This window comes from Phalacrocorax aristotelis, chromosome 10, assembly GCF_949628215.1.
Source record: "Phalacrocorax aristotelis chromosome 10, bGulAri2.1, whole genome shotgun sequence".
NCBI lineage: Eukaryota > Metazoa > Chordata > Aves > Suliformes > Phalacrocoracidae > Phalacrocorax > Phalacrocorax aristotelis.
Window position 1 is genome coordinate 24,015,752 of NC_134285.1, and position 22,536 is coordinate 24,038,287.

The 22,536-nt window shown below is 50.7% G+C and overlaps 2 protein-coding genes across 5 annotated transcripts; both read right to left on the reverse strand.

The window, feature by feature from the left end:
* Positions 1-895: 895 nt before the first annotated feature.
* On the reverse strand, positions 896-8,037 carry C10H8orf33 (chromosome 10 C8orf33 homolog). Of its 4 annotated transcripts, none has more exons than XM_075105869.1 (7): positions 7,792-8,037; positions 6,680-6,770; positions 5,052-5,189; positions 4,155-4,870; positions 2,521-2,608; positions 2,149-2,295; positions 896-2,011 (listed from the first exon to the last, which is right to left on the reverse strand). In XM_075105869.1, the coding sequence occupies exons 1-7, from the start codon at positions 7,798-7,800 to the stop codon at positions 1,815-1,817; spliced, it is 1,386 nt and encodes a 461-aa protein (XP_074961970.1). In that variant the 5' UTR covers positions 7,801-8,037; the 3' UTR covers positions 896-1,814. The 4 variants fall into 4 exon arrangements, with proteins under 4 accessions (XP_074961970.1, XP_074961968.1, XP_074961971.1 ...); XM_075105867.1 differs by having other exon boundaries at positions 2,521-2,611; positions 7,792-8,029; XM_075105870.1 differs by having other exon boundaries at positions 2,521-2,611; positions 7,589-8,006.
* Positions 8,038-9,037: 1,000 nt separating this feature from the next.
* AMDHD2 (amidohydrolase domain containing 2) lies at positions 9,038-21,639 on the reverse strand. The gene is made up of 11 exons (XM_075105872.1): positions 21,188-21,639; positions 20,507-20,643; positions 16,077-16,216; positions 15,652-15,706; positions 15,004-15,216; positions 13,445-13,533; positions 12,953-13,097; positions 12,574-12,681; positions 11,780-11,848; positions 11,230-11,331; positions 9,038-10,818 (listed from the first exon to the last, which is right to left on the reverse strand). Exons 1-11 carry the CDS (start codon positions 21,268-21,270, stop codon positions 10,730-10,732), a joined length of 1,230 nt encoding a protein of 409 aa, XP_074961973.1. The 5' UTR covers positions 21,271-21,639; the 3' UTR covers positions 9,038-10,729.
* Positions 21,640-22,536: the final 897 nt, after the last annotated feature.

Consider the following 22,536-nt stretch of genomic DNA (forward strand, 5'->3'; position numbering starts at 1 on the left):
TTACACCAAAATGTTCAGCTCGTTGGTATCTTTATTCTAATTGTTAATGCCTAATGAATAGTATAAGCACAAGGCAATTATGTGAGAATGATTCCCAGTACGCTCTTGCAGCCTTCCAAAGCGAAGGATTTCATAACACTGCAGCAACTCTAGCTTTACCTGAAACAAGACAAAAAAAAAAAAAAAAACTATTGCCCAGACATATGATGCATAATCAGCTAGGAAAGAAAACATTTTAGTTCCAAGGTCATGTACAAGATGCTCTTTAACGTTAGCAAATGGCATGAAATCACTCAAAGTTTGATGACACAGGTTTTATATGTTTAAAGTCCTGGAAATCCAAAAAAATACTGCATAGTGTTGTTCCATACAAAGTAACAGTAGTGCTTCTCACCAAGTAAAATAATAATCTGCTAACCTACTGATTTCCAGAACACGAAGTCTTCTCTGCATATTTCTCTTCATAAGATATGTTACCCAGGTTCAGTTTCTCCTTATGTCTAGACAGGCATTCTTTAAAATATTTAAAACAAATATCCTCGCAGATGCAACTGACTGCATCAGAACTTAGTAATAAAATAAATATTTCTGTAGCCAGCATTGCGTTTTTTGAAGTCTTTCCCAGAAAATGTTTTCTACCATCTCTCAGCTGCTTGCAGTACACCCTGGAATCTGCCTACACTCCCATTTCTCGCTTCTCAGACAGGATGAGTGACTGGACTATAAAAAGGAAGGAAAGCACTGCACCCTAGGGACACCTGATACCGTGTTTCCTTTTAAAGGACTTATGTTCCTTCAGCTTTTTTAGGCCGAGTGGGGAAGATTTTCTGCGTGAACACAGGAGGTGGGTTTAGTGGCTGAAGCAGTACCAAAATACTGGAGACAAACATTCAACTGTTCAGAAAGCAAAAATTTAATACAAATCAAATGCAAGAGAATCTTCGGGCTCTTACAGTTCATTTTACCACCACCCAAGGTTTGACATGCAGCTGATCTATCCTCTGAGTCACTGGTGGTTGTAACTGGGCTACTTATAAACTTCTTTTTTTAAGAACTCATTGTGCATCCTTCCTAGCAGGCCAGAACCTGGCTTTAGCCACAAAACTCTCGCTGTCTGGAAACAACTGTCCTTATATCCCTAGGCTAGATTAAATCAGCATTTGCAGCTCTCTTTTAAGCCTATACTTGTCAATTAAAGAGATGAATGAGCAAGGATGATTCTTACTTATTTTCCTCCAAGATCCTGAACTCATATGCTCTAGACGGCAGTGACTACACACACTGTCCAGTGTCTTCTGGATACCAGCAGCCGCATTCACAGACTCATATGGAGTGGAAGCATTCAACTATCCAGTATGCTTACACTGCTTTTATCTTCACAGAAGCTGGATCTTAATTATAAACCATTCAATTCTGTATGCATCGCTGCCTCATCTGCTATATAAGGTCTGGTTTATTTAAAAGCAATAGGAGAATGGGAAAATCTCCCAGTATAAAAGACAGATTCTTACGTTAATGCCAATTCTACAGAAAGGAAAACAGATCCTTCCAGACTCTGTGCCGATCTTCTGCAAAAGTGCCTTTCTACACTGTGACAACGGAGGATGACTATGTATACTGAGTCTTGGGGTCATATGTGTAGTATGCAGATCTGTTTAAATCTCTAGATAAGGCACTCCGAAAGAGGATCCTTTCTTTTGGAAATACACAGAGATTCTTGTGTAACATTTTCTACTGCACGGCACCTTTCCACTGTTTTTAGGTTTACAGAGATTGGGCGCAGTTTTTAGCCAGTTTTAGACTAAATGACTTTCCTACAAGAAATTAAAGCAAAACTTTTCTTGGGAAGCTGTGAATTTGAATGAGCCTGTGTTCAGTGTCCTGGGTGACTCTGAAGGGTATCCTGCTGAACCTTGGCTTTTCCTGCAAGCTCCTGAGCACTTCCGGATGAACTGGCCATTCTTGTTACGGATGTTTCCCTTCACTTCCACGACCCTGGCAGATTTCACAGCTTAAAGACGGGAGAAAAAGAGCAGTAAAAGATGTTTAGGCATCTCATATAGTGAGGTCCCACTCTGCAAAGCAATACGGAGGGCAGGAGCAAAATCCTTTCCTCTTCACTTCCCCCAGTATGCAAAGTTCTCCTACCTGTTTCCATGAGCTTCAGCTCTTTGCACCGCTCCTCCTCCATCTTCTTCCTGTAGTCTCCAAACATGGCTCTCATGAGCTGACGCTTCTTCACCAGTGGAGCTTTGTCATTGCGCAGTGTCTTGATCGCATGGAGAGCCTCCTCGACTGAAACAGCGCAAAGGAGAAACAGCGCAAAGGAGAAACAGCGCAAAGGAGAAACAGCGCAAAGGAGAAACAGCGCAAAGGAGAAACAGCGCAAAGGAGAAACAGCGCAAAGGAGAAACAGCGCAAAGGAGAAACAGCGCGTAGTTTGACTCCCCACTGGCTCTGCCCCTGCACACCTACTAACCCTTCCCACACAGGAGATCTCTTGTTTACTTGAATGCTTACCCTGCTTTGGGGTGGACTTCTGTGTCTTCAGGCCAAGTTCCAGCTGTTCCACGCACCAGTCCACCTCTTTCCACAGCTGGTCATCTGACTGCTATGCAACATGGAGCAGAGTGAGCATGAGGAAATAAATAATCCAAAAATCAGAGCAGCAGTTGCTACACAGGAAGAAAAAAAAAATAATGTATCTGCATAAAGTCAGGTTTATTCCAAATTTCATGTTATGGTGATCACTTCATAGACTTCATGATGTTTTCCCTACAGCGCTTCTCAGTGGATAAACTTAAAGCACTGCACAATTGTTTAGTTGCAACTCACTGCCCCTATTCGATGGAGTTAATATTTGGCTGCCATTCAGATGATACAGTTTTCTGGAAAGCTGTCCAGGGTCTTTCCTCTGAAAGAAGCTCTCAAATCAACTTACAGATTGGAGGAATAAGCATTGACAACAATAAAACCCTACCCGCAAACCTGCCTGAAATCAAAAAGCAAACAATGGAAAATATCAGAAGCCACATCTTGGTGTCTTGGCTCCTGTGTGCTTGCTCAACCAGAAAGGCATGAGGAGAAGGCAGCTGAAGCCCATGAAGATGGAAGAAGCCAAGTCCCATCGAGCAAAGCCAGCTGGCTAACTGAGCAGTGGAAGGAAGATTAATGGCTCTGCACCCTGGGGCTGAAGCAATTCTTAACTGTTATGAACATGTAAACACAAAAGCCCTCATGCCGTTTCCTTCTTTTCCTTACAACAGTCTCCTTCCAGTGGACTGGAAGGGCTTTACATCACCTTCAAATCCTTCTGCCTTGCTGGCGCTGAGCAGTGTTTATTGGCAGGGTTGCTGGTGAAGCAGCACTTTGAATGGAACGCTTCAAGAGGCAGGTGAACACTCAGTGTGAGTTCAGTGTAGGATAGTAACGAAAGCAAGTTTTTTGTAATTTTATATCTCAGTATTGCTCAGCTAGCATTGTTTGTTAATAATAACTACACCAGAGCTGAAAATAGAAATAAAATTAAGACCTGGACATTAGCAGAGCATTAGAAAAATCTCAGGGTGTGCCTTAATGGTGTGTTTACACATAAATTGCAACATCAGTGGATTTCTGGGCAATACCTTACAGTGGGAACCTTCTTGGACACACCGTTAAGCTTTGCACCAGACCCTGCCACAGCCTTGGCTACAGCAGCTAGGAGCTCTGCACTTCAGCTTTGCTGTTTGCATTATGGGACCAATTCATCCTACCTGGTAATGTGCAAGCCAGGGGTACAGCACCTGGTTCAGCATGCACAGACACCAGCTTGGCACTGACTGAGGGCAGTTACCTGCATGTTTTATTTTCACTTTTTTAAGGAAAACATGGCAACCAGCTTCCCAGGATTAGCCATCACAAGTCTAAACATTAAATGTTTCAGCACAAGTCTGAAGCAGACAACAGAGGACCATTAACTTCCTTTCCACTAGTTAGGTTCCTCAATTGCCTAGCAGAGAAAGAAAAGAGCTGCTGTAAGAAATAAGCAGCAATCCTTGTCTTTCAGCTTTCATCTCAAGCCAGTATGCTAACTGTTAAACTATGCAAAGAGATGAAGTTTCTCGTTTGCTCAAGGGTTTATAAATTATGGGATCACATCAATGCTTAAATACCTGAGAGGTCTCATCCTGGTGGGAAGTATCTTTATTCTGACATCTGTTGGCTTCTGCCTTTGCCTTCCTGTTGACCTCAGTTTCTCCTATCTCCTTTTTACTGACAGATGTTTTTTGCTTCTTCTTCTTTTTCTTCTTCTGGGCAGCTCCATCTGCTGTTGATTTCTCTGTCACTGTCTCATCTCCAGGAGCAGTCTCTGGTTGGGGGATCTTTAACGTGACATGGCTTCTATCCTCTTCGGGTGCGCTACCTGCAGTTTGACTCAGCTCAGGCTTCTGCAAGGTTGAAACCTGTGGCGTACCTGCTGGTTCAGTAGGCAGTGAATTAGTCAGCACTTCATGAGCTGCTGTACACTCTATGTGTTGGCTTGCTGGAACTAATGGAACCAGAGGACAGTCTTCACCTGGGATGACAAAGTTGAAGGCAGACTTGGGTTCTTGTCCAGAGGCAGCAAAACTCAAGACTCCATTGCAGTTCTCCTGCTTGGTGGCTCTTACATTGGTTTGTATCTGCTCAGCACCACTGACACCAGGGACTGCTTCCAAAGGTGTGCCAGTTGCTTCTGGGCCAATCTCAGAAAGTGTAAGGCTGTTGTCAGATGATATGAACCACTTTGGCTTTGCCTCAGAGATTTGGTCAGATTGTTTCCCATATATGACACCACCTGAAGCCTGTCCATTACTTTGCTGTACTTCCACATCACCAGGTTTCACACCTAGAAAAGATAAAGAATTCTATGAATATATCAGTTTCCTACTATAAGGATGCCACTGCTACAACAGTTACCTCTGTACAGCACTGCTGCAGAGAGGCAATCTAATCAAAAGCTGCAAGGTAAAAAATCTACAGAAAAGAACCAAATATCACCATCCCCTGAAGGAATAGTTCAAGCTCACCTGCTTTCTTCATGTTTTTCTGGTCCTCAGCCATCTTGAGATGATAATCCCCAAAAACATCGTTCATCACTTGTCGCTTCTTCACAAGAGGAGTCTCATGAGAGTACAGAATCTTGAGAACGTGCTGTGCCTCCTCCGCTGCACTCAAGAAAAAGACCAAGAGAGACAAGAAACAGGTTATGGTGGGCTTTACAAACCATATCGTGGGGTGCTGATGACTAGGTCTCCTCTGAACGTGTTTTGTGTTCATACGACTTCTGACTAATCCATGACTGGCATTCGATTGAAAGGAAATTCCAAGTTCTTCTAGATGGTGAAATACCACGAAGTGTTCTTAAAGACAAAAAAAAAAAAACCCAAAAAACCAAAAACCAAATCAAACGAGATCATTACAGCTTATTACATAGGGTAAGAATCTCGCACTGCATTAAGTGCACTACTAATGGCACAGAAGCTACGCAGGGCTTAACAACGCTTCTCCCAAAGCAACTCCAAGAGACAAATCCAAGAGCCTAGCTTGGTGTCTCTTCTCTCGAAAACTGAAAAATAACTGAGTAGTGAGCACACCCTGAAAAGCAAGACTCTTGTTTGACTCTCATACAAACCAGCCTGGCCACAAGAGTAATCCCAGTTCTTTGTGTCAGAGCAAATTCTCTAAAAAGCATGGTGGTTGTTCTCTGATGGTCCCCAAAGACCTCAGTTTGGGAATCCAGATATGCATAGTCTTCTACTGTTTGTCTCACGCATTTCAAGCCACAAAAAAAGCTTGATGTACTAGATTAGGACTTTGGAATGGGCACGCACTCATCTCTCTTGGCTGCAGTGCAACCCTCTAGGACTCTCCAAATGAGGTGTGTATCTTGCAGATCCAACAGTGAGAACCCCATGCTAGGCACAGAGTAACGGCACACAAGTGTGAGGCAGAAATGCCACAGTGGGGCTGCAACCACCCACAGAAGTGGGATGTACCTTCATAGCATCTGGGTGTCAGGGTCACGAGCTCACATTTCCCCTTACTTCAAGTTCAGCTGGCTGCATTCAAGGCCTGCTTTCTAATAAGAGCTGTTACAAAGAAAGAGCTAGAAAAATCTTCAGGGGAACCTCTCCCCTCCATCAGTTGGGATCAAATTGATCCTCTAAATCATGTTACCCATCAGCAGAAGCAGGACTGACTAGATCAAACTGTGATCTTCTGAAAAGTATTTTGTGGGGTTTTATCTTTCATGTATTCTCTCCTTGGAAGAACAATGAAGAACAACCTTCACAAAAATAAACCTACTAGCATTTAAGGGCCAGACGCACTGACAGAGTATTTCCTTAAGCCTGGAAAACAAAAGCAGAGCTGTAGCAGAACCAAACAACAAGCTGATAGGTGGGAAAATGAAACCATGAGAAAGAATACAGAAAACAGGGAGAATGAATGAACATCACAGCAATGAAAGATGAAGCTGCTTCCAGACAGACAGTTCTTAAAGTTCAATGCTTTATCTTCTTTTGGATTTAGAATAAATCCCATGTAACATATGAACAGGAAACAGACAGGAGAGAAGAAACAGAAAAATGTCCAGGCCTGCTAAATCAGAACAGAGGTTGGAACACAGCTGCACACCAGACGAGAGGCAACATACCTTGTTTTGGGGTTGGGTTGAGGCAAAGGAGATTTGCCTCCAGCTGTGAAATACACCACTCCAGCTCATCTTGGAATGTTCCCTGGGGAGCCTTGATGGGGGAAGGCACAATGTTTAAAAGAAGCACAAACCTCTCACCTGCAAAACTGATTCCAAACCTGAGTTTTTTGAAGTCCTCACCCCTCTTATGTGGGAGATCAGACTAGCGGGTCATAAACCCCTTTTCTGGCTTCATGCTCAAGGTGTGTTGTCTAACAGCTCAATTTATATGATAAATCAACACAGCACAGGGTGGGACACAGGCCCTGCAATATTTCCTATTTGGAGGGCACCAAATGAACCCTCTTCATTACAAAAATTAGAGACAATAAACTCCTACTAGCAGTGAGTTTGACAGAGCAGTGGAACAGGCTGCCTGGAGAGGCTGTGGAGTCTCCTTCTTTGGAAATATTCAAAACCCGCCAGGATGCATTCCTGTGCCCCCTGCTCTGGGTGTGCCTGCTCAAGCGGGGTGGGGGGGTCCACGAGATGATCTCCAGAGGTCCCTTCCAACCCCTGCCATTCTGTGATTCTGTAAGCCACCCACTCCTGGCAAGCCAATACTTCCCACAAATTTTGTTTCTTTTTTCTCCTCCTCCCTTTTTTAAAGGCCACAAATGGAAGATTTCTCATTTTCCTTGAGGCTTATTCTACGGCCTAACATGTCTCCACAGCAGGAAATTTCCCTCCAGCACAGCTCTGGCAATACACTGAATTTATCCTTAAGCTGAACACAGGTCCTTAAGATTATCTCTGCTGTATTTTTACCCTGCATGCCTCCTATTAAGCAGTTTCAAAGTAAGGCTTAGAAACCTGCCTCTGAACAAGCCAATTGTTACAACGCATTAGGAAATGAAAAAAAAATCTTGCCTTAGCAGAATAACGAGGTGGCCAGGAATTAGGAAAGGTAGGCGCAAGTGCCAGGGACATCCTTTAAAGAACACCTGCCGGGAGCTGGGCGCTCTGCTGCGGGACAGCCTGGCCCGCGGGAAGGCGCCTCGGCAAGAGGCTGGTGGAGAAAAGGGCGCTCAGCGACAGGCGAGAGGCAGAGAAGAGCCGAGCAAAGCTCTTACCCGCTCCATGCTGGGCAGCCTCCGCACCGCCACGGGGACGAAACCGGACCCCGCCGCCGCCGCCCGCCTCCGCTCACGGGACAGTGTGTGGGCTCCCGGTCTCCGGAGGAACCAGCGACCGGGGCCCGGCGCCTGCCCCCAGGGACCGAGGCCCGAGCGCGGAAGGCCAGGAGGGCGCCGACGCCGTGCACCGCCCAAAGGCCTCCCCCCGCCGCGGTCCGCTCTTCCGGCCGCTCCCCGGGCCCCGCGCCTCCGTTCCGCCCGCCGCGCTGGGGGGGGACGCGGTGCCCGCTCGGGCCCACCTCGTCGTGCGGGGCCCCGGCGCCAGCGCGGACCCGCCGGGGAGGGGCGGGGGAGGGCCCCGCTGCCGGCCCGGGGCGAGAGGCTAGCACAGGCTGCCACGGGCCGGCGCCTCCGCGCTGCCCGGTGCGGCCGGCGATCCTCCCCTGTGGGAAGGCGTCGGCAGGAGGCGGACGGGAGGAGCCCAGCTCCCCCCTTTGCAGTGCGGTTGTCCCCCCACAAGCTCGCCTTCCTCTCCCCCGAGCCCCGCGGGGAGCTGCTGGGCCGCATTTCCACGGCGGGACGCCGGGTGTCGGCTGCGGCCGCCCTCTTCCTTGGGACCAAACCCCACGGCGCCTTCGGGAGCGGGGTCACCACGGACCAACACCGGGTTGTCCCCGTCGAGAGGGATGTTGTCACCCATCAATGTGGCCTCACCTCGAATGCTGTGTGCAGTTTTGGGCGCCACAGTACATTAAGGGTACAAAGCTGCTAGAGTGTCCAGAGAAGGACCATGATGTTGAAGGGTTTAGAGGAGAAACCGTACAAGGAGCGGCTGAAATCACTTGGTTTGTTCAGCCTGGAGAAGAGGAGCCTGAGGGGAGACCTCATGGCGCTCTGCAGCTTCCTCTCAAGGGGAGGAGGAGGGGCAGGCGCTGATCTCTTCTCTCTGGTGACCAACGATAGGACCCGAGGGAATGGCAGGAAGATGCCCCAGGGGAGGTTTAGGAAAAGGCTCTTCACGCAGAGGGTGCTGGAGCGCTGGAACAGGCTCCCCAGGGAGGCATCATGGCACCAAGCACTTGGCCAACACCCTCAGAGACATTGTGTGAATTTGGGGTTGTCCTGCACAGGGACAGGAGTTGGACTCGATGATCCTTGTGGGTCCCTTCCAACTCAGGACATCCTAGGATTCTGTAAGAGGCAGGGGCCCAGGGGATACACAGCATGCCACCATACAACACTCTCGGTAGGATACAGCATATTTTCAGCAGACAAAAAAAGGGTAATACACATATACAGGTATTGCCTAATTCCATTTCTATTTTAGATTTCCTTTTGATTATTTAATTTTGTAAATAAAAAAAGTTAGACACCTTGTTTCATATGCACTTTTTTCCTTTTTTCCACAGCAGTCAAAAGTGCCCCCACTGCGATTTGCAATGCCATAGCATATCACATTTCACAGTACGTTATTTGATGTCTCTTTCAAGTGCTTCAAATCGTGGAGGTTATAGTTTCTGCTGACACTGGCAGTTGATGTTAGAAATTCTCCAGGGCTGCCAGTTATTCCAGCAGAGCTCTAAAGTGCTGGGAAAGCACTTCCAAATGCTGCTGTTAAAGGTTATAAAAAGGTACTGGAAAAATCGGCACACTTCTGCCAATCCCAACCAGGTCTTGCCTTACAACCTCTACCCTTGCTAAGACTTAGCCCTTGTCTAAGTCCTCCCCCACTACAAAAACCATCTAATGGGTTTGAGGCTCGTCAGAGGTTGTCTAAGACTTATTGCAAGGCTTTTCTAACTGCGGTAGGCTTGAAATCAGCATCAGTCTTTGCACAGAAGTGTCCAAGTGTCAGGAAAAGAGCTGACAGTCAAGTATTGAAGAAGATAACGAGCACAGGAATAATGAGCTATCAGCAACTCTCTTCAAAGGCCAGAATCCCACTGCAGTTCTCCTCTCGTCAGTCCCTGGGCTGGACTGAGGGCTTGTGAGCCTGTCACTGCCAGTCTAGATGCATCCCCTAAAACAAAAGCTTCCTCTCTGTGGCCTGAGGAATGCACAAACCCATCAGATGATGCAAAGGCTCTACTAGGTATGGCTGGGCACAGAGCCTGCAGAATCCATCTAGCCAGAACAAAGGGTTAAGTGGAACATTGCTTTCTGCAGCAGGATTGTGTCCATGTCTCCAGCCAAAACCACATGCTGTGGACTCAATGTCCATGCAGGGAAAAGGCACAAAGGACCAGCAATGCCTCATTTTTCCTGGGTTTGATCTCTGCCCTGAGGATTCAGCCCACATGGATTCACAGCCTCACAACGGCACTGAGTTGGTGAGCTGTGACAGCCTTGCTCTGGAGGACACACGACAGAGGGACTGCCGGGGGATCAGAATGCGATCCTCAACTTCTGCTGACACAACAGGAACCTTTTAATGTGAAGAGCTGCGAGCTGAGCTGGTGGAAGCTGATGTCTAACCAGCCATGGCTGCCTGGGAGCAAGGCAAACAACAGGCAGAGGAATGGAAATGGCTTGAGCCTGCCTCGGGCATGGGGCAGGTTAGTGTGTGCTGTATAAAACAGTGCAAAGGCTGGGACAGCTTCACACTGCTGTAAGATTGTGACAGAAGCACCGCTGTCTGGAGACTCTGTGCAGGACAGCTGTGAAGTCCTTCAGGTCACTCTGGGGACTGACAATCCCTCCCGACACAGATCTGCCTGTTTTTCCCACTCCACCAACTGAGCACCAACGAATCTGTTGCAGGCATGGCTGTAACTGGAAGCAGCAGTTGCGCTGGAAAACACAGCTCTTTGGTATGAGGCTCCTTTAAGGGAGTTGCAGGAAGGAATTAAAAAAAAAAAAAAGAGAAGTGGGGTGGTTACCAAAGCTGCTAACCACAGTGCCAGGGAGCCTTGGAGGGCACCAGGACAGCCCAGTGTCACATGCCTAACGCATCCTGTCTCCAGACTTCCTCACCCGCGATGTACGTGGCTTGCACATACAGACCGTCATTCAGCATCAGGAAATCTGCATCGGACAAGAGAGAAAGGAAGCTGCTGTCAGATAAATGGAGCAGCTGAAGCTGGCTAGGAGGAGCTGGGCTCCATGGGTAAGAGCTTCTCCCCCCAAACATGGCAGCAGGACAGCAGTGTGGTACCATCCTTGCTATGGCAGCTCTGCTTCCCTCCATCCTTGGCTGATACGTGGGGGCCTCTCCAAAGGGCTCACAAAACACCACCAGCATCCAAGGGAAAAACCACTGGAGCAGAAGCCCAGAGGAAAAGCATGGAGCAAATCCCAGGCAGAGTGAGTCTCCCTGTAGCGCCCACTGAAGCAGGGGATGACTCTGTGTTCGCAGCAGCCCCTGCTTTGCTCCAGCATCCAGGAGCCCTCACATTGTTGCCCCCATACCAGTACCTGCTCTCCCCATACCAGTACCTGCGTCGGAGTCATAATTTAGCGTCCCCTTTTGGTGTTCAATCCCCAGGAGCTGGGCGGGATGCAGAGACGCTGCCTCCAATGCGGTCTCTACCGAGCACCCTTGGACAGAGAAGGGGGAGGCATTAGGGCAGCAAACAGCCCAGTTGCCAGAGCGAGCCAACCCTCCCTGGCTAAGGCAACTGTCAGCCTGTCAGGGACCCAAGCTGGAACATCCTCTCCGCAGCCGTATGGAGCTGGGGAGGGGAAACATCCCTATGGGAGACAGCAGGAAGAGGAGAACTGAACACCTAGGGTATGGGGAGGGGAAAATCATTCACCTTTGTGAGAAAGGAGCAGGAGAGTTCACCTCTCATTAGTGGTTTGCGTTAAAATGAAACCTCCCCTCAAAAAGGTGCTCAGCTGGGGCCTGTGCCACTGATCCCACCCCTTCTCATCATGTCTCAGGCAAGAGGGAATGTTCCCTGGTGGAGCGGGCACAGCTGGTAAGAGCAAGACGTCTTCCCAAATCAACGTAGGGAGCAATAGTTTGTTGACAAGGCTCGCTCACCTGTGGCTTCCTGGAAGTGTCGCACACACGTGTCCATGGTCGCCACACTACCGCTCAGGGTCTTTGTGCCTGGGAGAGGAACAGGATGGCACTGAGGAGGTTACACAACTCATAGCAAGGAGAAGCGGGGCAGTGGGAAAGCATAATGTGACCAAAAAGGGTAGAAATCGTGCGTCACACAAGGAGCGAGTTGAAGTGCCTGCAGCCATGGCTGCTGAGTGACAGACCAAGGCAAGAGAGAGCCTGCTTTGGCAGCACAGGGAGAGGTTCTGGGATGTCACCTTGCAGCTCCACCATAAGATTAGCTGGACTGGGTGAAACTCTAGCTCACAATGCAGGCGCCTGCTGCCAGAGATGGAGGAAGGGAACTGAGAAAGGAATGATCCTTCTCCAAAATATCTTCCCAGTCTCCAACTGCTTGCAGTTTAGGGAAATTTGTTAGCAAGAAGTGGCAGTGTTACAGTAAAGACAAGGGACGATAAATATCTGTGGGATTTCTTTGTCCTCACTGACCCCACTGGAACTTCTAGCACCCATGACATTGGGCAACAACCTGTTCAAAGTTGTGGACAGCTAAAAATTGAGATTCCTCCTCACTCCACCAAGACGGGGCGATCCCCCTCTTCACGAGCTGCCTCATTCTCCCCAGGGTCAAGTCACTACTGAGCCATTAACTGATCAGGCACCAAAACCCAAGAGGATGGCACAAACAACAACCACTGTAACTACTGAGCTCTCCAGGAACAGACACGAGTGACAGTGCTGTCCCAGCTCTTTCACAGAACAGCACTTACCTGCAATGTAAGTGTTCAGCCCATCGATCTCCACCACCTGCTGACCTAGCGTGTGCCGACCTGGTGCCAGCCCCATGCCAGCGATCGCATCTGTCACCAGCACCAGGCCTGAGGAACACAAGGAAAGAGGCTGCATTAGCTTTGCAGCTGACCTTGCTGCAGCTCCGAGCACTGTGCCATGCTGGTTCTCCCAGAGAGGGACCAAAACGTCTCTAGCCACATCCAACTGAAGCAAGAGGGCTGGTGGATCAGCACACGTGGCTGTGACCTTTTTCAGGCAGCGAGGGCAGCATGCCACAGCAATTGCACGGGTGTTTTGCAGGAGACGGCACAGTGCTTGGGATGGCTGGTGGCACTGCGCAGGCCCGGCATGGCTCACCTTTGGGGTGGGCTCGGTGGGCAATTCGCAGGGCGGCAGGGTTGGTGTGGATGCCATCAGAGATCATGCCATAGAAGACTCTCCGCCCAGCAGGAATCTTGTCACTTGTCAGCAGCCCCACGATCCCAGGATCGCGATGGTGGAACTGCCCAAGGGGAGAGAGGACAAGCTGTGGAGCAGCACCAGGACTTGTGGGCTGAGACTCCTCCCATCAGGGGATGCAGCTGCCATCTCTATCAAACAGTGCCTGGCAGTTGGGTGCTCCATCCTTTACCAGACAAATCTGGGCATTTCCTTGAACTTCTAGAGTCTGCTACAGCCTTGACTCTCTTTTAGATCAGGCACTAGAAACATGAAGCCAGAGGTTCAGTGCTGAAACCTCATTGCAAGGCCAGTTACAAAACAAACTGTGGAGAATACGCATCTGTGGGGAGCAAGAGAGAAAGCACTGAAAGCAATACCAGTGCAGGGCAAGTGTCCTTGGCTACTCACCGGCAACATGGCATTGAAGAGGTGAGTGATGAAGGTAGCACCGTGCCGCACGGCCTCCTCAGCCTGGGAGAGATTAGCTACTGAGTGACCTGGGAACAAAGACCAACGCATGATTTTTCTGCTCATCTTTCCATTTATTTCCCTACAGGAGTGAAGACACTCTGTCACTAGGACTCTATCTGGGCTGAGATCTGAGATGCCAGTCTCGGCACAGAGGTGTCTGGCCATGACTGGGGAGACCCTGGCAGTGGGTGTTTCACCTGAACACATTCACTGTTCACATCAGAGCCACCACAAATGCTGCCGTGCTCCCAGAGAGTTGCCTTCAGGATGGGCTAGAGGTCCAAGGACATGTCTTTCTGCTGTCCTCAGATATTAAAGGCTTTATAGAGAGCCATCAAGGGAGTAGAGACAGTGGGGACTTTGCCAAGAAAGACAGCAGCTCTGATACTCTGCAGGCAAACTTTGCCTTTCTGTGGTTCTTTGCTTTCTGTGGCTGTGAGGTAAGAGGTGCTCTGCTGTATGAATGGCCTTCTCACTTAAGGTTTAAGTTCACCCTGAATAACTCCCTCCCCCTTTTTTTCTTTTTTTAAAAAAAGTATTTTTTTCATGATCTGAGGTAAAGAAGAGTTTGTAAAATAGGGGACAAGAAAAACACAGCCAATTTTAAGTCAGTGGCCTGCAAGGCAGTGGAGGGAGAGATCTCCTACAGTGCTTCTGATTGAAAAATGGAGTTAGCAAAACTCAACAGTAACCATTGGAAAATTATTTCACCTGTCAAACAAGGCCTAAAGCGATTGAACTTCAGAGTTTGAACCTTTTCACGTCATTAACCCTCAATTACATCTTTATTAAAGTAAGATTGTTAGTCTTTCCTGTGTATTCACAGCACCAAATGTGTTAAACAAGTCTGATGAGAAGCGGCTGAGGGAGCTGGGGTGTTTAGTCTGGAGAAGAGGAGGCAGAGGGGAGACCTTATCGCTCTCTACAACTACCTGAAAGGAGGTTGTAGTGAGGTGGGGGTTGGTCTCTTATCCCAAGTTACTAGTGATAGAGTGAGAGGAAATGGCCTCAAGTTGCATCAGGGGAGGTTTAGATTGGACATTAGGAAAATTTCTTTACTGAAAGAGTGGACAGGCATTGGAACAGGCTGTCCAGAGAGACGGTGGAGTCACCATCCCTGGACGTGTTCAAAAACGTGTAGACATGGCACTTCAGAGCATGGTTTAGGAGGCATGGGGGTGTTGCGTTGACAGTTGGACTTGATGATCCTATAGGTCTTTTCTAATCTTAATGATTCTATGAAACTGCAGGGGCTTTTCAGTCAGTATGAAGTTTAGCCCTTACCGTACAAAGGGCGACAGATTCACAGAATCAAGTGAGGTTCCCATTTCTGACAGGTCTGTCACCTCCACATAGGCCAGGCAAAAGAAAATCCCACCCCGTCCAGTTGCACTGAGACACCATTAGAGATGCTACGGCCCCAGGAGAGGGGCTGCCTGGCCCGTGTGGCACAGGGAGATGGAGCCTCCCTAAGCCTCCTCCTCCCCAGCCCTTACCGAGTGAGACACAGATGCCCCGGTTGGTGAGTTCCTGGATCACCTCACTGCTCCTCTTCATCTCTGGGGCCAGGGTGACTATCCGGACACAGTCCAGGGACCCATAGGTGGCAAGCAGGTCCTGGAAGGCACCTGCCTCGAAGGTGCGGAGGCAGTGCTCCGGGTGTGCCCCCTTCTTCTCCTTGCTGATGAATGGTCCTTCCAGATGGGCCCCTGCCCAAACAGGAACACAAAGCCATGACCCTTCCTCTCCCTACCAAGGACCAAAAGCCTGCTGTGTCTATCCTGCTCCAATCAAGCTCTTGCCATTCTCCTGCTGCAAAGCACATGGGTCAGGTAACTCTGAGCTCAGCATAGCAAAAGATGCAGTGCTGGCAACTGGCTGAGCCAAGCCACCCCACTGCCATTACCCTGTGGAGCCCAAAAGAGCTGGAGCCATACGTATACGATGGCAGAGACCATGGCAAAGGCCAGGCATAGGTGAGGGAGAAAGCAGGTCTGTGCCCACCTGTGCATCCCTCCCATTGAAAGAGCTCCAGCCCCCATTTTAGCTGTCCCTACAGCAGCTTCTTTCCCCTTAACAACAAACAAGATAATTGCCTACCTAGGGTAGCACCAGAGAGGAGCGTGAGGGACAAAACCACTTACCCAGGATACCTGCTCCGTGGGCTCCACCATTTCTTATACTGATCTGAGGGAGAACCTAGAGAAAGGGGTTGGTCAGTCATGGCACCCCAGACACAGCAGCCCAGCCTGCTGAAGCAAACCCAAACCTTGGGTCCGGAGAAAGCTTTGTAGCTGGACCACTTGGGACCATCAGCCAAACAGTTCTCAAATAAAAAGCCAACTGCAAGCCCCATTGTGCAAAGCTGGCCTGGGAGACATCACTGTGCCAGCAGTCTAAAGGTTAAGGACAAGAAATCCAGGCGTAAAGTCCAGCTCCTCATGCCCACAGCTTTTCTGCCAAGGCAGCTGTCCCAGTCTCTGCAGAACCAGACTTGGTCCTCTCACCTCTTGGTACCAACCTCAGCCCTTTATCACCCTGTGGGTGAGAGGGGGAGAAAGTCACTTACCTGGTGGTACACAGATGGAGGAGAGGTCACCAGGGTGGGACAGAAGGAAGTCACTCCATGGGAGAGGATTTTCTGACTGACCCGGTCAATCCCTGATTTGAAGTCATCTGTAGCCAGGGAGAAGTCAACCCCAAAGCCTCCTGCACCATGAACAAAACAGAGGTGAAGCTGCAGCTTCCCCTCTGAAAATGCTGAAGAAACATTTCGTGTAACCCAAGTGAGCCGCTCCATTTGTACAGCACTGACCAGAAGCAAAGAGCTCCACCAGCACTTCTCCTGTCCTACATTCATAGAATCATAGAATGGTTTGGGTTGGAAGAGACCTTTCAAGGTCATCTAGTCCAACGGCCCTGCAGTGAGCAGGGACATCTCCAATTAGATCAGGTTGCTCAGAGCCCCATCCAACCTGACCTTGAATGTTTCCAGGAACAGGGCCTCCACTACCTCTCTGGGCAACCCGTTCCAGCTCTTCACCACCCTCATTGTAAACAATTCCTTCCTTATATCAAGTCTAAATCTACCCTCCTTTAGTTTAAAACCATTACCCCTTGTCCTGTCACAACAGGCCTTGTTAAAAAGGTTGCCCCATCTTTCCTACAGTCCCCCTTTCAGTACTGAAAGGCTGCAATAAGGTCTCCCCGCAGCCTTCTCTTCTCCAGGCTGAAAAACCCCAACTCTCTCAGCCTGCCCTCATAGGAGAGGTGCTCCAGCCCTCAAATCATTTTTGTGGCCCTCCTCTGGACACGCTCCAACAGCTCCATGTCCTTCTTGTGCTACGGGCTCCAGAGCTGGACCCAGTGCTCCAGGTGGGGTCTCACCAGAGCACAGTAGAGGGGCAGAACCACCTCTCTCCTCGCCCTACTGGCCACACTGCTTTCGATGCAGCCCAGGATACAGTTGGCCTTCCAGGCCGCAAGTGCACATTGCTGGCTCACGTACAGCTTTTCATCTACCAGTACCTCCAAGTCCTTCCCCGCAGGGCTGCTCTCAATCCCTTCATCCCCCAGCCTGTATTGATATTGGGGGTTGCCCCAACCCAGGTGCAGGACCTTGCACTTGGCCTTGTTGACCCTCATGAGGTTCTCACAGGCCGACCTCTCCAGCTTGTCCAGGTCTCTCTGGATGACATCCCATCCTTCTGGTGGGTCAACTGCACCACTCAGCTTGGAGTCATCAGCAAACTGGCTGAGGGTGCACATGATCTTGCTGTCTACGTCACTGATGAAAACATTAAACAGCACTGGTCCAGTATGGACCCGAGGAACATCATTTGTCACCAGTCTCCATCTGGACATCAAGCCATTGACCACTACCCTCTGGATGCGACCATCCAACCAATTCCTTATCCACCAAACAGTCCACCCATCAAAGCCGTATCTCTCCAGTTTAAAGAAGGATGGTGTGGGGACCGTGTCAAAGGCCTTAGAGAAGTCCAGATAGTTGACATCTGTAGCTCCTCCCTTGTCTACTGATGCAGTCACTCCATCATAGAAAGCCACTAGGTTGGTCAGGCAAGACTTGTCCTTGGTGAAGCCGTGCTGGTTGTCTTGAATCACCTCCCTGTCCTCCATGTGCCTTAGCATAGTTTCTAAGAGGATCTGTTCCATGATCTTCCCAGGCACAGAGGCGAGGCTGACAGCTTGGTAGTTCCCTGGGTCCTCCTTTTTACCCTTTTTAAAATTGGGTGCAATGTTTCCCTTCTTCCAGAACCCAGGGACTTCACCTGACTGCCGTGACTTTTCAAATATCATGGAGAGTGGCTTGGCAACTACATCAGCCAATTCCCTCAGGACTCTGGGTGCATCTCATCAGGTGCCATAGACTTGTGTATGTCCAGGTTCCTCAGATGGTCATGAACCTGATCTTCCCTTACAGTGGGAAGGGCTTTACCCCCCTGGTCTGCATCTTGTGGTCCGTTGACTCGGGAGGGGTGAGGAGAGAGGCTACCAGTGAAGACTGAGGCGAAAAAGTTGTTGAGTACCTGAGTACCTTAGCCTTCTCCTCATCTGTTGATACTAGATTGCCATTCTCATTCATCAGGGGACAAGATGAACAAGGCTTTCTTTAACCTTCATTTTCTGGTTGACATACCTGTAGAAGCCCTTCTTATTGTTCTTTGCATCCCTTGCCAAATTCAGCTCCAGCTGTGCCTTGGCCCTCCTGACCCCACCCCTGCACAACCAGGCAGTGTCCCTATACTCTTCCAGGATACCTGTCCCTGCTTCCACTGCCTGTGCAGTTCCCCCTTGCTCTTTAGTTTGACCAGCATGTCTCAACTCAGCCATGCTGGTCTCTTCCCTTCCTTGCCAGATTTCTTACACTTGGGGACTGAGAGCTGTTGCGCTCTATGGAATGTGTCCTTATAGATCTGCTAGCTCTCTTCTGTTCTTGCCCCTGAGGACCGTTTCCCAGGGGCTCCTTCTGACTAATTCCTTGAAGAGCTTTCCTAAAATTTAGGGTCCTGATTATACTCCTCGCTTCTCCCGTATCCCTCAGGAGTGTGAACTCCACCAATGCGTGATCACTGCAGCCCAGGCTGCCTCCAGTCTTGATGTCACCGATGAGCTTACTTGCGTTGGTGGCCATCAGGTCTAGTGCTGCATCCCCTTGGGTGCAGGTGTCTATTACCTGGCTTAAGAAGTTATCCTCAATGTATTCTCGGAATCTCGTGGATTGCCTACAGCTTGCTGTGCTACTTTTCCAGCAGATGATGGGGTGGTTGAGGTCCCTCAGTAGGATGAGAGCCTGCAAGTGTGAAGCCTCCTGGAGCTGGAGGAAGAAGGCTTGATCAGGTAGCCTGTGGTAGGCACCAACCACAAGGTTCCCTTTGTTGCCTCTGTCTCTGGTTCTTACCCATAAGCTTTCAAACCTGCTCATGGTTATTCTTCAGGGACAGCTCTTCACAATCTATTCATTTCTTGCTGTAGAGAGCAATGCCTCCACCCCTCCTTCCTCACCTTTCCCTTCTGAACAACCTGTAGCCATTGATAGCCACATTCCAGTCATGGAATTCATCCCACCAAATTTCAGTAATGGCAACCAGGTCATAGCTTTCTAGCAGCACGGTAGCTTCCAACTCCTCCAGTTTGTTTCCCATGCTGTGTGTGTTCATGTAGAGGCATTTCATCTGGGCTGTGGGCTGTGTCACCTTCTTAGGGGAACACCCCTTGATTCCCTTGAGGTGTTTCACGGAAGTTTCATTGTTGGCTCCTACTACCTCAAGAGCCCCCAGCTCATCTCTGCAAGACTTTGACTGTGCTGCAGTGTCCCCAGCATGCCTCTGAACAACAGGCTGGGGGCTCATACTAGCAGGCCGTCCCTCTAACCATTGTGTATCATCCCTCAGCTTGTCACACGCAATTATGATATGTTCCCCCTCCCCTTTTGCCTCTAGTTTAAAGCTCTGTCAATGAGCCTCGCAAGCTCAGAGCAAAGATCCTCTTTCCCCTTTGAGAAAGGTGGCTCCCATTAGATGCCAGCAATCCTGGTGCCAAGTAGGCCATCCCATTGTCAAAAAACCCAAAGTTGTGACAGTCACACCAGCCATGGAGCCACGTGTTGATAGATTGGGTTCACCTGTTCCTTCCAACATCAGTGCCCACAACTGAAGGAAGGAGCAAAAAATAACCCGTGCCCCAGATTCCCTCACTAACCATCCCAAGGCCCTGAAGTCTCTTTTAATCTCCCTTGGGCTATCTACTGCAACTTCATCACCCACCCACGTGGAAGAGCAGTAACAGGTAGTAGTCTGAGGGCCATACCAGGCTAGGAAGTTTCCTAGTGATATCTCTAACCTGCGCTCCTGGGAGGCAGCAGAGTTCATTATGAGGGTCTGCCCAGCATATTAGGCCATCTGTTCCCCTCAGAAGGGAGTCTCCTACAACCATGACCTGTTGGCAAGGCTCCACGAGTACAAATCCAACCAACTCTATCCTGATGAAGTCTTTTCCCCACAGCATCCCAGAGTTTTGCATCGTTTTATTTTGATGCAGTGCAAAATCTGAGAATGCCCCAGTGAAGAGGGGATCTAACTTCCAACATGAGCTACCATAGAACAACCCTCTCTTGACCCTCAGGAAATAGCTACTGCAGGTAAGGTTTGTTCCCTTGAGAAGTCCTGCTCTGTCTTCCCTGCGTTCTGGACAGGGAGGGCAGGCATCCTGCCAGTGCAGGGGCAGGGAGTGTTGATGAAAATGAGGTTAAGAGGAAAGCAGGGCTGAAAACCCCACCCAGCCAAAGGGGATCAGTTGTGTGACAGCAGCAACCATGGGCAAAATTGTTCTTTATCATTAGTTCAGTGGCTCACATCTTCGCGAGCAGCTCAAATGTGCTTGGTCAGGGACAGTACACACACAGCAGGGTTTGAAGGTCAGTGATGGACAAACCCAGGACTCCCCACTCCCCCATGAGTGCACGTGGCTTTGCCATACCATTGATCTGGACATCGATGAAGCCCGGGGCAATGATGCTGTCCTTGCAGTCCAGCTGGATGTCGGCAGAGCCCTTCTCATCGAAGAAGAGTTTCTCTGGGTTGAGGATCTTGCCCTCGCGCACCCACAGGTCTTCCCTGCAGGGACAGTTACATGCACACCAAGCATCTCTACTGTCTGTGGTGGAGCACACGGGAGCAGGTGGCCGTGGCCCCAGTGACAGGGGTGGCCTCAGACAGGGCAGACCCCACTGGCACCCTCTGCCATTGGGTCTCTGGTGTCTACTAGGGCAAGGCTGCTCTTCCTGCGGCAAGACTGGCAGCCCTCTCTGTGCCTCACCTCTGGCTTTACAAAACTCACGGGAACAGGATTTTCATGGGCTGCCTGTCAAATGTGGTGGCGATGGGCAAGGGGCCCAGGGGCTGGCAGAAGAGGCAAAAGGAAAGAGTAAGGGAGCAGAGAGGGGCTGTACAATGCGCACGCCTCGTCTCCTTCAGAATTCTGGTGCAGGGGACGAGGGACGGTGGGAGCGCGGGGGGCGAGGGTCGACGGCTGATGCACTGGGGGACCTGGGGACAGTCCCTCAGGCGCTCCAGGTTCCAGGTCAGCTCTGCGGCCCCGCCGTGAGCCCCGACACCCCCCGGCACCCCCCAGCAACCCCGGTACCCTGGCAGCCCTCACCTCTGGAGCTGGTGGCTCCTCAGGATGCGGCAGTTGGTGAACTGGACGATGGGCGCGTCCGAGACGGATTTGTTGGACGGCATCGTGGGGCTGCGGGAGCCGACGGGTACGGGGGGACCCGCCACCGTGACCGGGGGTGGCGGAGCGGGGTAAGGCCGCGGCTCCGGTGCGAACGGCTGCCGCGGGAACGGGGAGCCGGTGAGGGGCGGAGGGGCCGGAGCACCACCCCGGGGGCAGGCGGCGGGTAGGCCCCCGCCTCTTCCCGGGGCTCCGGGCGGACGCTGTGAGGAAAAGGCCCCGGCCGGCCTTGTACGGCCAGGCCCCGCCGCGGGAAACGGTCAGGGCCGGCGGGCACGGTCCAGCCCCCACTCCGCCGGGCAGCGGCGGGGACCGGGACACCAGGGGGCGGGGCGGACACCGGCCGTACCCCGCAGCGCCGCCGCTTCCCAATCACGTGAGCACGCTCAGCTGACGCACCGGGATTCCCCCGCCCCACCCCACGTGACCATCCCCCGAGGAGCCGCCATCATGGCAAGGGCGCCGCCATCTTGAGGAGGTCGGCGGCGCCGGAGAGGCGGGACGGCTGCCAGGCCGAGGGGAGCGGGCGGGTCCCGCTGCCCCGACCTTGTTTTAAAAGCCGGTGGCGAAGGAGAACTGGGGAAGGGGTGTCGGGTGTCTTTCTGCAGCAGCCCTCGGCTCTGGCTACCTCTCGGGCCTGTGGCTTGGCGTCGCCACCAGCGTGGTGTCAGAGACGCCGCTCGCCGCCCAGGAAGCCGGGGAGGGTGGCAGGCCCTCCCTGCCCTGCAGGCCCCGGGTCTCCTTCGGCCAAGCAAGATCCGAGGCCTGCTGCCCCACCTCCCTGCAGCAAGGGTCTCAGGGTATTTGATCTCTGGGTCTGGTTAATCACACTAAGTGTCAAATAAAAATGAATAATGTTCCCTATCAGAGCCTCTAAGGGGGCTGGCAGCAGTGTATGCTGGTGTTTTGCCACAGCGTGTAACGCGGAGCTGACAAAATGGTCTTGAAAAGGTTTGATACCAGGGCAGAGTGATGTGTGTCCTAAGGGAAGCTGTCTTATCCAGGGAAACTCCAGAGCCGGTGAGCTCAGGGAAGCTGGAGAGTGGTGAGAAGCTGCTGTGCTGATCATGCAGGTGTCAACATCTGCTCGTAACAACCATCTCCCCAAGACCACCTTCTTGCCAGCCTGCACGCACTTCCTGCTGTCTCTTGCTTCATACTCTGAAGAGAATTGTTTTGGGAAGAATCTTTTTCCACTGTGTCCACTGACTCCAAATGGGAGCTCCTCTGATATATGCTTTTATTTTTACCCAGTATTATCCTACAGGTTA